At 43.2% G+C, this 18,301-nt stretch overlaps 1 protein-coding gene across 2 annotated transcripts in view; it reads right to left on the bottom strand.

Annotated features, from left to right (window-relative positions):
- Nucleotides 1-18,301, bottom strand: part of PCSK5 (proprotein convertase subtilisin/kexin type 5) — a 437,872-nt gene that overhangs the window by 235,168 nt on the left and 184,403 nt on the right. For both annotated transcript variants that reach the window (XM_046664811.1, XM_046664810.1), the window contains exon 9: nt 12,707-12,807. In XM_046664811.1, the coding sequence (XP_046520767.1) occupies nt 12,707-12,807 (101 nt within the window). The remainder of the gene's footprint in view (nt 1-12,706; nt 12,808-18,301) is intronic.

The raw sequence follows: 18,301 nt of genomic DNA on the forward strand, positions 1-18,301 counted from the left end.
TGGAACCGCATCACAGCATGAGTTATTGCACTGTTGAAGCAGAAAGTTGATTGTGTAGGGAGACTTTAACTTTCTGTTTATAGATTTCTGCAAGATTTATATATATTTTTTGCAAAGACTATGTATTATTCTAGTGATGATAATCTAACTTTAAAAACACTTCTATCGCTAACAATATTGGTGGTTATGGGATTGCTCTTCCTAGGATCTTTCTGTGTTAAATATTTGTTCCCGAGAAGTTAGTGGCAAATGGAATCAGTGGGTTGTGTGCAAGGACCACTAGGACGAAAAGGCTCTTAAACTCCTGGATTTCAAACACTAACACTTGTTTTTTAATTTGGAAATCAACGGAAGATTGCCAACTTTAAATTGTGTCAAATAAGGACAGCATCACTTCAAACAATGAAGAAAATTTTATACCAGAACAGTATATAATTCCCAAATAAGTTGCTATAAAAAGAAAAACTAAAAAATATTATTATTATTGCTACATTCCATTACCATTATTATTCTCCTTTGCATGGTGATCCTTGAATAATCTCACTAAACAGCATCTCTACAGACCAGATGGTGTCTGGGCAAGCTTCCAATGTTATGATTTCTCAGATGAACCAATAATTATTTTATATTCCAGGTAAGGTATCACATGTAATTGAGAGTTTTAGCACAATGAAAATTATAAAATTGAACACGTCTACAGTGGGAAATGAGACTATCAGATGTCAACTCCAATGGCACCTAAATTCAGAGCAACGAACCAGAAGTCAGCCTGACTAACTGGACCACTCCCACAGCACGCTCTCTCCGGGAAACTCTCCACAACCGTCTCTCAGGTCAGCTGCAAAGGTTTCCGATAGTAAATAACAAGTAGACTCCTCTGAGAGCCTACCTTAAATTTCACTCCAATTCTTTCCTTCTCTCCCTGGTTGCGTACCGAGTTTTTCAGATAAACTAGCATGTCCACTGAAGACAGAAAAATAAAGTTTTTATTGTATTCCTTCTGACTAGATGAACAGTTTTCATCTTTCAAGTGATGCCCAACCAGATTTCAATCATATTGGACATGTTTCTAAATTTGTTGTAGGAATAAAAAAAATACTATGGATCATCCAGGCTTTTCCTCCTTCTTACTTGGCCTTCTATTGCCTAAGGCTTGGTCATCACTGCAGGCACTACTGGATGCAAAAGGTGAAACTTGGTTAATGTAGCGATCAAACAATAACTCAGTAAAAACTCAAGAACCCAGTAGAGGTGGGACCACTTTTATGACTCCCGTCTCAGCAAAAAGGCTATCCTCTCACTGATAGGCTGGCCTTATCCTTAGATCTGCTGTTACTCAGCCTTTCCTATCTTTTCCTCACCATCCCTTTCTACCACAATATCGCCCTTTGTTTCCTCTTCTCTTTCAGAGCGCGTGGCATCGGGTGTAACGAGCTCTAGTCCACACCCCACTTCACTGGCATGTGTGCTCCGCTGGAGCCAGGTTCAGAGCATCACACACAGTTGTGCTCAACCTGCTCTACCAGGCCTGGAAGCTCTGGCACGGAACATGCATTCAGGATGTTTGGAAACAATTTGAATTACATCAAAACTATGATGTTAAAGATCACAACAATGACTGCCATGTATTACAATTTCAGAGATGTGAAAAAAATGTCTATGTCTATTTCAAATAAAGAAATGATGGTAACAAGCATGACTCAATAATTATTTCTTGAATGAATCAATCAACATTTAGAGTTAAGACCGAACTTGTTGGCACTACGCCCCACTAACCACAGATACCTGAACAGATGCCTCCCCATTCTTCTGCATAACCAAAGGGAGAGTTCCTTGTCTCCATTCATTCATTCATTCAACAAACATGTGATTGCCTACTATATGCCAAACACTGTTCTTGGTGCTGGTTCTACAGGAGCACAGCCACTTTCAAGACAGCTTACAGTCTATGGTTTTTTTTTTTTTTAAAGATTTTATTTTTCTCCTTTTTCTCCCCAAAGCCCCCCGGTACATAGTGGTATATTTCGTTGTGGGTCCTTCTACTTGTGGCATGTGGGACGCTGCCTCAGCATGATCTGACGAGCAGTGCCATGTCCACGCCCAGGATTCGAACCAACGAAACACTGGGCCGCCTGCAGCGGAGTGCGCGAACTTAACCACTCGGCCACGGGGCCAGCCCCTAGTCTATGGTTTTTTTAATTGAGATCTATGGGCCACTTGCAGTTGAATCACCCAGATTCTTTTGCAGACTTCGAAATCTGCATTTTTAATAAAGATTTGTATGACTCATATGTGCGCTAAAGCTGAAAAAAAATCTTCAAAGGATAGCTAAACTCCTTCTTCTCTGTCAAGTCTTCCTGAGTCAGCCTGTTCAGTCTTCTCGCCTTCTTCATACTCATGGCCCTTACACTTCGTAGCAGCCATTTGTAGTTAACCACATCTTGTTGTAGCTCTGAAAACAGAAAGATGAGGCAGAGTGATGGTGGGCTCCCGCGTTACAGTGCCTTGAGATCAACTTCAGATCTGTCACTCACTCCCTGTGCACGTTTCTCAGCCTCACCTTCCGCACCTGAAACACGGTGATAGTGCCCGCCTCACAGTGCTGCTTTGAGGAGAAAATGAGATCACCGAGGAAAGCACTCACCTCGGTTCTGGCACAGAGCAAGCATTCAATGAACGCTGACTGCTGCTTCTACTTTTCATCATTTTGTTTTTTATTTTACCTTTTTGCCCTCTTATGCACTATGTCCACCCTCAACTGGGGCCAATGGCAAGAAGACTCTTCTGTCTCATACACAGTATGTCGCGGTCAGATGTGCTATGATCCTTACTGGGGAGAATGACACTAGCAGGCCTTGCAGGCACATTGTTTTTCTGGATATGCAAAGAACATAAACCTTTACTCATCTGAGTTACACATACGGTTGCTCAATAAGACTCAGAATCATCACAAATAGAGAAATAAAAACTTAATCCAAGATGGTGAGACATAAGCCAATCTTCTAAACACAAAATATCTTTCCTTTTGGGCTGCATGTTCTCTTCCATGTGTCACAGTTTATTTCACTATGAATTTGTTGCTTTGAGTTTTTGACACATCAAATGCCATAATCGACTTGTTGATGTCAGGATGAAGAAATCTTACCTGCTAGTGAAAGGACATGCTTTTCAATCTGTCATTTTTATTTCTCTTATTTACTTTTCATGCAGACTGATGGCCAAATGTATTGCAATCAAAATTACTTAAAAAAGAGAGAGAAAAAGAATGCTGGAATCAACTAAGTACAAATACTAGATTCTAGTGTTACTAGGAACAATTATGCTCTTCTGAGCAAATGACACAAGAATGTCCTAGAAGTAAAAGATTATAGATCAAGACAATGTGGACACAGGCAGGACTGTTTCAAAACAGCCCCAGAGGCTGACCTGGCAGCATAGTGGTTAAGTTTGCACACTCAGCTTTGGTGGCTTGGGGTTCGTGGGTTTGGATCCCGGGCACAGACCTAGCACCGCTCATCAAGCCACATTGTGGAGGCATCCCATATAAAATAGAGGAGGAGTGGCACAGATTTTAGTTCAGTGACAATCATCCTCAAGCAAAAGGAGGAAGATTGGTACCAGATGTTAGCTCAGAGCCTATCTCCCACACAAAGAAAACAAAAACAACTCAGCCCAAGAACACTTGGTATAAAAATAGGTTTGAATTTTAACTGGGTTTCAACAGAGAGTTTAGGAATATATCTGAGAATCTTCCAATACAAAGATAGTGATATTGGATGAAGCCATATAATAAGTGATTTTGTATAACAGACTGAAATATGTTTTGATTAAAGTCATTAAGTAGCAGACTATGATGTGAAACTATAAAGGACCCTGAAAAAAAAGTCAGCTTCTTTGATTCCCAGAAGGAAAATCAGATTTGACAGTATTTTGGGTGCTACCATAGATACCATCAAGAACAAAAATTTCCTGGCAATGAATAAAATCCACAAACCCTCAAGAGATTAAATTTAAATACTAAATTTTACCTACTTCTTGTAACCCACTAATACATTAGTAGATTTTCTAAGCAATCTTATGGGGTAACTTCATAAAAGTTAATTTGTTATGAACACCCTATTTAAATTAAAGGACATGGCAGTAGATGAGCAATTTATAACGTAAATAATTCCATATTCTTTATTCTCTCTAAAAATGTAAATGTCTCAGTCATTTACAGCAGTCCTGATCTCGGTGGAAAGCATTTTCTAAGGATTGATTAATAAGCTGCTGGGGGAGCAGATACACTAAAGCACAGCCAGTCACTGCAGGAGAAATTCGCTATAGGTCTTATTGCAAGGCCTGCAGGCCCAGGAATCTTGCTCCACTGGGAATTTGTGCTCCTTCTAATTCTCAGGATCCCATGGGAAGAAGAGAGGGTGTCCATTTCAATAATGGTATGCAATCCACCTAAGAGCTCAGCCAAGAAACCAGAACTCAGCCTTGAGTTTCTCCTTTCTCCCAAAGCACATTCTCTAGTTCATTCCCTGTTTGCTGTACCTGCAAAAAGCACAGCAGAGCTAACCCCCTCTCTCTATCCCCAACACCATCACCTTGACCAGGCTCCCCTCATCTCTCCTGAACCACGGCAACAGTTTCCAAACGGTTCACCTGCCTGGCTCCCACACCACCCTTTCTCCAGGGAGATGCTGAAATGGTCTTTAAAAGATTAATCAAATCATGCCTCCTCCTTAAAAGACGCCACAGATCTCTATCATGCTTGCTTACTATGATGCCTTTTGTGATCTGGACTTTTCCAACTCCTCAACTCACATTAGCCACACATACCTTATTTCACAAACCCAGTAACCTGGTTCCAACTCCATGGTCTTCCCAATTTGCTCCTCCCTCTCCCTGGCACGCTCAGTCCAGCTCTCTACAAGGCAGGCTCCTTCTCATATTTCAGGCCTCAGCTAAAACGTCACCTCATCTAAGATGTATTTTCTTTACTGTTCTATATAAAATACTTCCTTCATGAAATTATTCTCCATTATTCTATTCTGTTTATATGGTTCTTAGTACTTACCATTTGTTTTTCTATAGCTTGCCTTGCCAAATAGGATGGAAGTTCCATGTCTGTCACAGCATAGGACCCCTCACCTCGTAGACCATTAATACATGTCTGTTGGATGAACAAATGATTCCATCTAAGGTCTATTTTAGCAACACCCATATTCTCTTTATATGCCTTTCAGAGGTGAGAAAAATGAGTTGAGATTCGAAGGTTCCTTTCAAAATCCCTTGAGAAGAACATCTATCTTTTTCTTTTTGCTGGGCTTAATCTAGGAGAAGCTTCCTACCTTGTATTTTCTGAGTGGTATCACTGTTTATAGAATTTTCAGGCAGTGTCCTTTGAGATGGGATTCTTGTCAAGGTGACAGAGGATGACATATCACAGATAATGATATAATTGCTATGAAATTAGTCAAATACCAGAGAACACTGTAAAGGGGTTCCCCACCCCCAATCTTTAAGAATTACTACTTAGGTTAGATCAGAAATTGGATATTTATAACACGAGACATTTCTAACATATAACATATGACACTTGAAAATGATACTTGACCAGCTAAACAAGGAAAAACTCGGGATTGCAATAGGACTGAGAACTATTCTTCTTAAGAAACAATCTATTATTACAGTAATAAGAGCAAAATATGTTCAGTGAATAATCTATTTTTAAAAACACAGCTAAGCAAAAGAGGCGGGTTAACAATCACCTAATAACTTCTCTGTCCTCAGTTCAGTCTCTGGGCGACTCAACCATCTACCAAGCTTCTTAGTTTCCTCATCTCAGAAAAGGGATGGAAAACACTGGTGAAACCTCACGACAATCCAAGGTGAGTGAAGCTGTTGACGGGGGCTTTTCCAGGAAGAAAGGACACCTTTGGAAGCTGCATAGTTTTAAACCATTAACCATTAGTTAAGGCACAAAACTGAGTCCAGTGAAAATTGGCTTCTACATAATTTGAACTTGAAAAGTGCTAGAGGACACAGTGTATTGTCTGTGTGTATGCAGACATAACAAAGCTATTTCCACGCGCAGTCCTGGCAGAAGGCCCGTAGTAACTGCTCCGTGGGTCTGGTTACAATTATTTCACGATAGGGAATAATCCAGGACAGTACATCCCTTCTCGGTCCGCTCGGCCTCCAGTGGAAACGTGTGCTGTTTTACCCCACAAACCTCCTTTCGGCTCTCCTCCCTGCTCACATTTTCATTCTCCTCACCCTAAGCATTCCAACCATTCACCCCAGGAAGCTCAGCTACATTCTAAGCCCAAACTACACCACAATACATAAGAAACTCAATGAGTGTGTGGAGGGCAGGGTGTGTGATAGCTCCTTCTTTCCCTTGTAATTATACACAATCTGGGCAGATATGCCTGTATTCTCACTATTTGTTCACATGCTTTCCAGGTTCAAACCGAAATAAACAAAACTCTCCTAAAAGGAAAGAGCTGGGACGTCCTCTGCCATTTTACCTCCATAACCAGACGCATTTGTGCTCCCCGCCCACTGCAACATTTCCTACAGCTGAACGTGGCCCTTGGGAGAAGTTATAATGGAACATTTTATACTGAAATGTGTTCTTAATTAAAACAAAGAAGATAAGAATAGTTTCCAGGATATCAGGACTAAGATGCTAACCCCAATATTTAGAATTATTTATGTCTATCAAATCCTTCTTATGTGGCCCTCCCTTCAAGATGGTCAGTTCCAGAACTCTGAAGTCCCTCAGTTAGTTACTTTATCTGAGCTTGCAGAAAACTCAAGACTCCCCCTCAACTGTGCCTCTGCATGGTATTCACTTCCCACAATAATCGTATCCTAAATATTCTGGCTGTTTTCCCTGCATTGGAAATATAGAAAGGTAAAACAGAGATCATAACAAAAGGTGAAGCAAAGACATCAAGTGGTTGATCAATGAGAAATGCATAAAATTCCTATAGAAGGACTTTTTAGATTTATAAGAATTTCCTGAATAAAGAACTTTCAGGACGGTTTTTTGAAATCAACAGCACATGGTGTGAGTCATCCTGCGGCTCAACACGTCTTTAATTCTGCACACACTGAACTTCCTGGGTCTCACGTGATCCCTTCCACCAAAGACCAAAGGTAGAGGGACTTCTCTCGGAAGCTAAGGGAGGGAATAACACCATGTCCTTATTTTACCCAGGTTAGCCCAGTCCTGAGGAATGAGAAGGAAACTAGGTAAGAGATGAGTTGAGGCGGCGTGGGGAGAAGTCACTAATCAATATCAACTGGAGGAACTGAAAGATACAAATAATTAATATAGAAAATTGAGCAATTCTGTTAACCTCATTTCCCTTGCACAAAAAATAAGAAGGTGGGACTAGATGGATTGATTTAATGTTTGGGTAGAATTGACCTTGTTCAAAACATTGTGCTTAGGTGTCATGGAAGATATAAAAGCGCCATGGCACCAACGTTCCAATTTGGATTATCGAGGCTGAGCATTTCTATTGTCACCCAAGTCCTGCACCCAACACAACATTTCCCCCAAAACTATTTCACTGACTTTCTTAAATAATCTGTGTGGATAGTTAGTGCACATCTGGCTCCTTAAGGAGAGCATAAGATCCTTTGAAGACAAGTGACATCATTTACAAATACTTGAATTATGCCCTGCCTTATTCACCGAGCTCCTAGCATAATGTGTTAGAAACTTTTTTTTAGTGTGTAATAGATATTTGTTATATCCACATAAACAAAGACTGCAAGGTATAGTCCTTAGTCTCAAGAAGTTTAAGACTTGTTTGGAAGATAATACATACAAAAACAGCCGTAATGTAATAATAAATTGTCTAAGATATCTAGAACTATATTTTCTCATATATATTCTATAATCTATGTTCTACACATGCCTGTACGGTATATTCTAGAAACCAGTGGTAACAGGACAACTGAAACAGGAGAGAACAGAGAGGTTATAGGAAGAAAGCGGAGGATCCCACCTAGAAGCACGTGTGCACGTCTGCATATACACAGCACAGCAGAGGCGGCCAGGGGTCCCGTGCACCAGGTGTACTTCTAGTACAGAGGAACAGCTGCCACCCCATTTGGCTTATTTCCTAAACTCAGATCTAGATGTATTAGGTGTTCTCAAAGGAAGGCGTCCTTGTGGCCCCTGAGATATGAAATTTAGGGAAAAGGGCTTCAGGCCACTTAAAACAGGACTTGTGGAAGATTCTTCATGTCAATACCCTCCTTCTAACTCCTAAATAATTCCAGAGTTTCGACCCAACTCCGTCCCTTTTATTTACCATTCACTGTGCAACATTTCTTGATTGTTGAACGTAGATTGTTCAATTTTCCAATGAGAGACCATTTGAAATTCAAGGCAAAAAGGTTTCTTTGATGAACTTAAGTTTTGAATTCCCTGAGCTAATGGTGATAATTTAACATATAAAATACTCTACTAAAATAGCTTCTCTTGGCTGATAGTGACAAACTCAGCTCAGGAAAACTTTCAGTACCACAGTTTATGATTCTGAACACTGTATTTTTATGAATGTCAGTCATTTCAATTTTATCTTATAAACCATTCTATATGAAACATTTTTTTCTGTCCACAGGTCTAGATTGCTGGTAACACACACGAGCATGAGATGCAAAGCTCCTCACGAACGTGCCCTGGCGTCTCCTGGGCTCCCCTCAGACAGTTAGTGGTCACATTTCACTGCTCTCTTCATCTAAGAAACCTGCCCCCACTCATTTTATTTGAACTTTTTGAGTTATCTAGATATCTAACAATATAAAAGGACATCATTTTAAGTAGCAATGGCCCAAACGGTAGTTAGTCCACTTGTAATCACTGATTACATATTCCCTATTCACTCAGCTGGAAAACCAGAAAATTACCCACAAATCCACAAAATCCAAACAAGTGAAACATTATAAACCTCTGAACCAATACGTACGTGATAAGGTCACCCCAACACAGAACAGTTTTCTCCCCTCTTTGAAGATGACAGCATTTTCTCCTATTCTGAACCTGCTCCTGATGTCAAGAAGGTCAAGGACCGAGAGCTTTCTGCACCCAGAACGACTGTAGGAGCAGGAGGAACTCGCCTCCTTGACTAGAGGCAAAGTTCACGACTAGACTGTCAGAGGCGGCCACAGAGATTCGAGAAGCTCAGCCCCAGGAGAAAAAGGAGAGGTGGCAGGTTCCTAGAGCAGCGAAGACTCCTTCTGGTCTTGAAAGCGGACACCTTCCCCCAGGATGTGGGGTTAGTGGGGAATCAGCGGCAACACGTGTTCCCACGCGCCTGGCAGGCAAAGGACACCCGGGAGTCCTCTGGCTGTCACAGCAGAGCTCACTCACGCCCGGACTTGTTGAGCTCGGATGAGAGATCTGGACACTTTAAGCTTATCTGTTTCCATGTTTTGTATTTGTCTTCTTGTCTCTTAGTTTCCTAAGAAGGGTGTTTGGAAAAGCTCTGACCTTAGGGGAGCAACCAGAATCAGAACGGCAGAGGCCCAGGCCTGAAGTAGCTCCAGAGTAGGACCTGCAGGCCCACTGATCCAGAAAATCTGTGGATGCGGGCGAGCCCCTGGGGATGTAGGGACTGCAGCAGGCTGCGGGAAGCCTGGCCTGGGGGGTTTCCCTGAGTAAATACCGTAATCCAGTGACATCAGGAGGAATGCTGCATTTCCTCCTAAGGACAGGGATAGCCAGGACATGCAGTTAAACAGGGACACGCAGCCCCTGCTTGCAGCCTCAATCAGCTCCTCGTCTGACTGAGCAGGGGGTGCACATCAGAATTGCCCGCAGTGTCCTGGGCCATAATTCTCCCAAGCTGTGGCTTCCTGTCCTCTCCTTACAAGGGAGCACCTTGTAGATCAGGCTCTTAGCTTTGTGAGAGCAAAGGCTGAATCTCGCAGTACCAGGGTTCAAGTGCTGCTGAGAAGTTGTGTGTGAGAGGAGATGCCCGGGGCTGGGGGCACAGGTGAGGAACGTGTGCAAGGGTCAGGCTTAGCTTGTCAACAACTGCATCCTTGGGGCACTGTTATCTGAGCTCCTTGCCACAATTTCTTAGTTCTAGATATCTTTTACTCATGCGGGAGGCCCACTGCTTATGGATCCTACTCTGATCCACTCTTTTAACACTCAGACCTCTTTCCCCTAACTTCCAGCTTCACCTCCAGGCAAAGAGTGGCCTGTGGGACAAACCAATGGAGTTATGAGGAAAGGTTTCCTCTTTCTCATTTTATCACGTTGTTCACCATCCACTTTGGCCTCATGATCAAACTCTACCACTTAACATCTTAACATACAGTGGATTTTCCAAGTAAGGTGTTTCTTGTGACCTTCCTTCCACCCATCACAGTTTTGGCAAAAATTAATCTTAAAAAATGCTCAAAATGAAAAGAAAACAGAAGCAGCCTTTCAATGTGTTCCCCAGCCCCAAAGCAACCTCATCCAACTGAGTGGGTTGTTTGAGGCATGAAGGTAAGGATTTTTCACTTGAGCTTAAATAGTGGTTAAAAGAATTGTTGAAAATATTAGTATTCTAGTAATACCTCAAGGACCCGAGCATCACGTGGGTCTATAGCCCCAGCTGTGGTACTCTGTTGCCAGGTTTGAGACTCCATCATTTTTGGGGGGAATGTGGAGGTGCAGGAAGAATTCCTGGGTTTTTTTTCCTTCAGTATTTTGTGGACGAGAAAATATTCCAGAGAAACAACCCAGAGTCTCAGAATGAAGACAACATATTTTTCAAACAACCAATTTATAGTCACCAAATTAAAAACACAGACACTTAAGATTTCTGCTGTCAGAACTGTCCAGTAAAGTGAGAATTTAACAGGATAAGTGCCAGTTCCTTGCTAAAGCCAAACTTTTAACACCTTAAAAGACAGAATATTTTGACATGATTTAATAGTTAACCTCGTCAAAAAGAAAGAAACACAAACATTCATGGGAACTTGGATATCGCTCAACGTCAATGCTTAGGCAGGAGGCCACAAAAGATATGGCACCTGCTACGGTCTGATCGTTTCCGTCCCCACAAAACTCCTACGTTGAAACCAAATGCCCGATGTGATGGTATTAGGAGGTGGGGCCTGTGGGAGATGCTTAGGTCACGAGGGTGGAGCCCCATCAATGGGATCAGTGTCCTTATAAGAGACCCCAGAGAGCTGCCTTGCTTTGTCTACTGCGTGCGCTCTCTAGGAAATGGGCCTTCACCAGACCCCAAATCTGCCAGCACCTTGACCTTGGACTTCCCATTCTCCAGAACAGTGAGAAATAGACGTTTGTTGTTTATCAGCTACTCAGTTTATGGTATTTTGTTATAGTGGCCCGAACACACAGAGAGAGCCCATATCCAGAGCCTGTGTCCTGTCTGCCTCAGTCCAGGGCTTTACCTGGCTGACCAGTTGACTGGATCCACGTTACATTAAGGCCCACCTGACTTATCACAGACTCTCTGCCTTAAAGAGGGGCAGCTGTAGACGGTGGGAGACACTTGTGTCCTGAGGATGAGGCGTTATCGTCCTACAGAGATACCTGGGTCTCAATATGATGCTTGCATTCTTCTCCTGTCACCTGCTATCACTCTACATCAGGGCACAACTAGATGAAAGACTCCTTCTGCTCCTCCCCAGGGCAGGGCAGCAAGGCTATTTTTGGAAAGACACTTACATCATCACTCCAGTTCCTTTCTGTTACAATCCTCTTGTAGGAGGGCCTCAGAGCACAGGACTGCAGGCCCTTTTCTAGAACCTTGGACCAGATGTGTTTGGAATTCAAAACTGTTTCAGATATGGTGTCCAGAGCATATATTACACAAACTTCTAGTGCGATTTGAGCCAGCACCTTATAGTCAGATATATTAATATTTCTGCAGTGAAATGTATGAATTTTCACAATAAAGACAGACTGCAAATAGCCTCAAATCAGTTCAGGGTAAGCTTTGCCATCAAATGAGTTTTGGGGTCAAATTTGCAAAAGAACTTTCAGTTTTCTGGGCATTTGGGATTTTGAAATTCAGGGTAAGAGAGTATAGACCTGTATTTAGGGCAAATTTATGCTTGTTAAGAAAACAAAGTCTATTGGTGCTGAGAGAAAGAAGAGACGGGATCTATTGCAAATAACCTAAGGGGGATTTCAAAGGGATCTTTCAGACACAGAATTTACTATGTTAAATAGGATTTAAGGTAAGTGGGTTGGCCTTGTTCCTGGGCTTCTGTCATATGATCTTGCCACATTCTGTCCCCCACGGCGAGTCTGTGACGGGTGCTGTTGTCATGGAATCTGAGTTGCCTCGCTGTTCTGCAGGGAAAGGGCCCCGAAATGGGCAGACCTAACCGCTCTGAGACTCACAGGAACATTCCTAGACTGGAATAAAACCTCAACAAGGCAAGAGTGTTGGAGCCAATTGGCAGCATGCACTATGACTCCATAATAAAGTAATTACACAGTTGGGTTTTTTTAAGGATATAAAAACAAAAAAAATTGCTTTTCTCCTTAACATAAGGAAAAATTCTCTTTAAAGCCCTAATCTTTGAAGTTTTAAAGGTGGGACTGGGAAGATTATCATCTGGGTTGTTGTGCTAGGGGTTATATACCAGGGAGAGGGTACACTGTCCTCGGCATGAGGGGTGGTCGCCAGTGGAGAGACATACGGAGAGAGAGGCTTACTTGGCTTCCAGGGCCAGTGCAATGATGCCCGCAGCCATGGGGGCTGAGGCCGATGTCCCAGTGTGGTTGTCCGTGCAGCGCTGCCTCAGGTCCGTAGTGATCTAGAAGACAGAAGGGAAAAATTTAGGGCTCTGGGGCCAATGTGGGTCCCATGCAAGTAGAAAGAAATTTACTCATATAAGTGGAATGGAGGGGTGTTGAAATAGTTGTTTTAAATTCCTTGTTCCTGCCCTCCTGTGACCATATCATTTCCAGTGAATCGCCTGTGTAAACCAACTGTGAAAAGGGAAGGGTTTGGAAACGGGTCTCCACTTCTGTTAAACCAGGGTCAGGACTAGGGGGAGTCTTTGGCTCGAAACATAAGGGTCGTGGACGTGTCTGCTTAGATTTTACACCCGAGGCACCTCACTTGCCTCCCCAGTCCCAGCTCTAGTGAAAACTAAAGTTTTTTCATCAGCCCCCCATTGTTAATAATCAGACACGGAGCCCGGCGTCGGAAGCGTGAGGAATAAAAGCACACGGTCCGGCCCCCGCCCTCCCACAACTGTCACCTTGGGGGAGCTGCAAGTTTTAAGCAAAAGGGATGACCTGCCGTGGCAGGGACATTTGCTTACAGACTTGTTTTTAGAACTCACAGGAACGCTGCATGGACGAACGGAGACCTCCTCAAAGATCTAACACTGATACGAAAAACGAGTGGGAACCCGCGCGCTTGATAGGACATTTCAGCTCTAAGTGCGCGCCTGTACGTTATCGGCACAGATTAGCCACGTCTCCTTTTTTTAAATCAAAAGGTGAGAACTAGATCACTTTTCCTCTGGGTTTGAATCCAGTTCCCGTCAGCGAGGGCAGGGGTTCTCAGCCCCTGTTTCATGATCGTTTCACTAAGGAAAAACAAGTAAATTCCGATTCTCCTTAACAAGAGGAATCAAACACTATAGGGTAAGATTTTGCAAACCTCGTAAAACCTAAGATTTTTTCAATCCTCTCTCCCCGACAAGCGTCCACTTTTGCCTCCTTGGGCTCATCACCCCGTTGGGAATGCACAGGGCTCGTAAGATGAGCTGCTGCTCTCGCTGCAGTTACTGGAAGACGCTGGAAAGCTGTCTTTGTCACCAAGACAAATGCATTACCCACATTCACAGATAAGAAAACTGAGGCGAAAGGTCATTAGAAAGGTGTGGAGGGATAACGGTGGCGGCTGAAAAGAAAGGCCCCTCGTTCTAAGACGCAGCCTTCAAGGGGAGCTTGAAGATTAGTGGATTTGGAAAGAAATGTGCTCTTCCCAGGAGAAAGTGCTGCCCAGCTCCTCAGAAGGCATCCTCCCGGCAGGTCTCCCCAGCGTCTCAGGAGGTTGGCTGAGGGACTCTTAATCTGGTAGGGATCTGGACTGACGTCCTGCTGAGTCGGTTCCACACAAGCCCAACAGGTCTCATCGTCTTTTCTTTGTTCTTTTTGACACCTCTAATGTGACCAGATTATCCACACCGGAGAGGTACTGATATGCCAGTGGGAGAAGGAACAAAAATATACAGAACCACACAGATCGGTGGTGGCAGAGAGGAGACAAGTCTCACACTCCTTTCCTGAATATGAATGGTTTGCAGGAGCCCTGAGAGCGCGTTTGGCAAGCAGGGGCGGTTATGTCTCGATTCACAGACTTGATGCCCTAGCCATCTTCCGCACCTCCACACTGGGTGCTCGCAAGGTGTCTGCGTAAACACAGCCCGAACCACTTCTACGTTAGGAAACTTTCTGGATTGTCAACTGTCTACTTTAAAAGGTACTTCTTCTTTTTTTTATTGTGGTAAAAAACCACGTAACACAAATTTACTCTTTTAAAAACTTTTAAGTGTACAGTATTGTTAACTGTATGCACATTGCTGTACAATAAATCTCTAGAACGTTTTTATCTTTCATGACTGAAACTCTACCCATCAAACAACTCCCCACCCCCGCCCCCAGCCCCTGGTAACCACTATTCTACTTCCTGCCTCTATGAGCCTGACTACTCTACGTACCTCATGTAAATGGAAATATATGGTACCTGTCTTTTTTTTGTGACTGGCTTATTTCACTTAGAATAACATCCTCAAGGCTCATTTATGTTCTGGCATAGGGCAGGATTTCCTTCTTTTTAGGCTGCATAATATTCCATTGTGTCTATCTACCACATTTTCTTTATTCATCCACCCATCACTGGACATTTGGGTTGCTTCCACCTCTTGCTATAGTGAATAATGCTGTAATGAGCATGGATGTGCAAATAGCTTTTCCAAATCCTGTTCTCAATTCCTTTGGATATACACCCAGAAGTGAGACTGCTACATCATTAAAAAGGTGTTTCTACCTCATTTGAAATTACGAGTGAATCTGCAGCCTTATTTCCCAAAGGCCTGATCCCTAAGTCAATGCAGAAACACCCCAGAAGCGGCCTGTTTCCGGGTCTCCGGATGCGCTGTTGCTGAGCGGTGGCCTTGCCCGCATTCTTCTCATTCCACCTCACCCTCATGCTCACGCGCCTTTGCCAAGTTGTACTTTTTTCAATGACTTGTGCCGGATTCAAGATTTTTCATGATGTTTCCCACTTGGCTCACTGTGTTTATTCTTCAGCTGCACCAGACACTTTCAATGCACAGAAACAAATCCAGAATAAACACGTCAAATGTGTGTAGCATTTTTGGGTCTCATAAATAACATCTCCAGCCAACCTCAAACGTGAACAATAAAAATTTTATGATGTCAGGTTTGTAACAGGAACATGTCCCACCCATACACAGTCCCCAGGTACATACATATATATTATTTGCTTAAGTAAGAAGCTACTCAGTACTTTTATATATAAACACCAGTGAAGCATTACTGCTATGCATATAGGCAAGCTTGTGCAACTCCAAAGCAGCATTGTGCCTTTGTTTGTTTTTTCAATCCCTTTAACTGAATGGAACTTGAGTCCTAGTGAGTAGGGGAGGAAAGGGGGTGAGCAGGAAGGTGATGGAGAGAAAGAGGCAAAAACATCCTCGCCCCTTCTCATCCTACTTGAAGTGGGAACTCCAGCTGGGGCATTTCAAGGGGAAGTTACTGTAGGTGTGGAGATATTTAGGTGTAAATTACCGGAAAGATCTAAGGTAGGGTTTTCATTATTAAGAGAAGCCACAGCATCACAGAATCTTACGTCTATCTTTAGGAAGAAAAGGCAAAGACCACCAAGGAGCATGCAATCTTGAAGAAAAATGATGTTCCGAAAACTGGAACCACGTGGAGTAACCCCATTAATCACAACACATGCATATGAGATCTGACACTGCAATTTAAAGGAAAAGGTGGATTCAACAATCGGCCCACATTATGGGGTAGGGAGTCCAGAGATTCCAGAATAAAGCACTTTAAGTTTAGAATCTATTTTAAAGAACGTCTCAGAATTTGCTTTCAATCCCGATGGCACATCTTTCATGCTCCAAATTCCCTCAATTCACTACGCAAATCAGAAACAGAGTTTTTCTTCACAGGACTTCTTAGACTGCTCAAAAAAATATCATTTCTATCCATCAGTGAAGGAAACAGGAGATGACACCAGGCCATGAGCCAGATCAAAGCTGTCCTGATCAGCAAATTAGATTTTCAGCCTGTCTCAGGATGAGGAGCAGATGGAGTTTTTGGACTCCATCAAGTTAGGGACGCCATCTTCCTTTGGGGAGAAGGGGTGGGTACTGTTCAGGTCCAGTCAGGCTTCCTCGGAGAAAACCCATCATTTTTTCCCGTCCTAAGCTCTTATTTCCTCGTGTTTCACATTCCATGACTTGAGCGGACTGGATCCTTTATTCTAGCTGTTGATGGAATTCTCCAGGGATCTCGGCTCAGATCGACTTTGGCCATAAGGACAAGCCTTCACAGCAAGCCCACGGTTAAGAGTTTCTGTCTCTCTGGGATCTTGTAAGCTGTTTTATTTTGAAGATGCCATATTCTCTCATATCTGTTAAAAGAGCAACTGAGCAGATATTTTTAAAACATGAAATGATTCCACTGTCTGTTAGGTTGAATTTGTTTTTCGTGTTGGTTTTGATTTGAATTAGAAATGTGCCAAAAAAGCTGTTTCAGACACAGCTATGGGGGATAAGGGCAGAAACTACATCTTAACTGTGTCAATGAATAAAACAGAAGAAGTGGATTTATTAAGCATCGCAAAATAAAAAGGAACCGGGGACCAATCAATGTTTTCTGTGTTCAGGAAGTCACAAAGACTGGTGTAAAATCCAATCATGACTGACGAGACCACGCAAAATTCCCCTCCCACGCTGCTCCGAGGATCTGTGAGTGTGGAGAGCAAACGTGAGGTTTTGCTTACAAACGTGAGGCTGCTCTCACCAAAGAAGGGCCCCATCTCCTATCATTTCTGCATCTCCAGAAGTTCAGCTCAGAGCTGGGTACAGAGCAGAGGCACAGTGTTTATTTGCTCAGTTGAACTGCTAACATCAGGTTCCTTCATACTCACTTTGTTCTCTCCTTTAAACTCTCTCACTTATTAGGAAGGACTTCCAGGTCACTTCTTGACTGACTCTCCAAACAAAACTCAAGTAAACTTCTAGGTGACCTACAGAAATTCTGTGTGTACGTGTGGATCTACACTCCAGGGGCTAAAGGACAGCTGCTCCTCTCTCAGCTACTATTGCTGCCACCAGCTGCTCTGCTTCTAGAACCACCACCACGAGCAACTTGCTGCGAGTGAGCAACGTGCAACAGGTGTGTATGTGTGCATGCTCACGTGTGTGTACAAATTACATTTAAATCCGTGTACAAGGAAGATACACTATTTATTAAGGAAATGGAGGATCAGAGACTAACTTGCCCAAGGACAAGCAGCCACTAAGAGCTGGTAAGTGGTCAAGCATTAAATCCTGAAATGGCAGCAAAAGAAAAAGCTGAGTTACAGCGTGTGGTCACCCGTGAGGACAAACACCACCACCAGCACCGACGGCAGAACTGCCTTGAGATCCAGCCCAAGTCTGCAAGTGGGCATCGGGCTTCTCCTTCAGGCCACATCAACATCAGAACTCTGCAGGAACAAACTTTCCTCCCCTCCTTTTAATATTCTCAAGAGAATATGTGTAAACTTCCAAACAAACTAAACACATCTGGATTTGCTAGTCTTCTACTCATGAAAAATTATGACATTTCCCCAATCCAAAGGAGAAACAGAGATGCTAAGAGAGTCACCTCGGTGCAAATGGCAACTGCATTTGAAGAAGGAACTGGGCAGTGGGGGAGAGCCGGGAGGGAGCAGGATGTTTCTGCAAAAAGGAACAGCCAAAGCACTGCAATAACCGCCCCCCTCCCCCGACGGACTTGGTGGTTCAGGCCAACCCTGAGACACCCCAGGCAGCAGGTCTGTTTTGAACACAAATAAATAAAACGACATCAGGAGAGGGCTGAGCAGGCCGCACATTCTCTAAGCCTTCGGTAACAAAACCTCTCCCAGGGGAACACGATGTCCCCCACATTCCCATCACTAAGACAAATTACTAGAGGAAAAAAGGGCAAAGGCTGAACCAGTCCCAGCAGAGAGAGAGAACTGGATGATGGGAGTGGCTGAGGAGA

This window comes from Equus quagga, chromosome 6 (genome assembly GCF_021613505.1).
Source record: "Equus quagga isolate Etosha38 chromosome 6, UCLA_HA_Equagga_1.0, whole genome shotgun sequence".
NCBI lineage: Eukaryota > Metazoa > Chordata > Mammalia > Perissodactyla > Equidae > Equus > Equus quagga.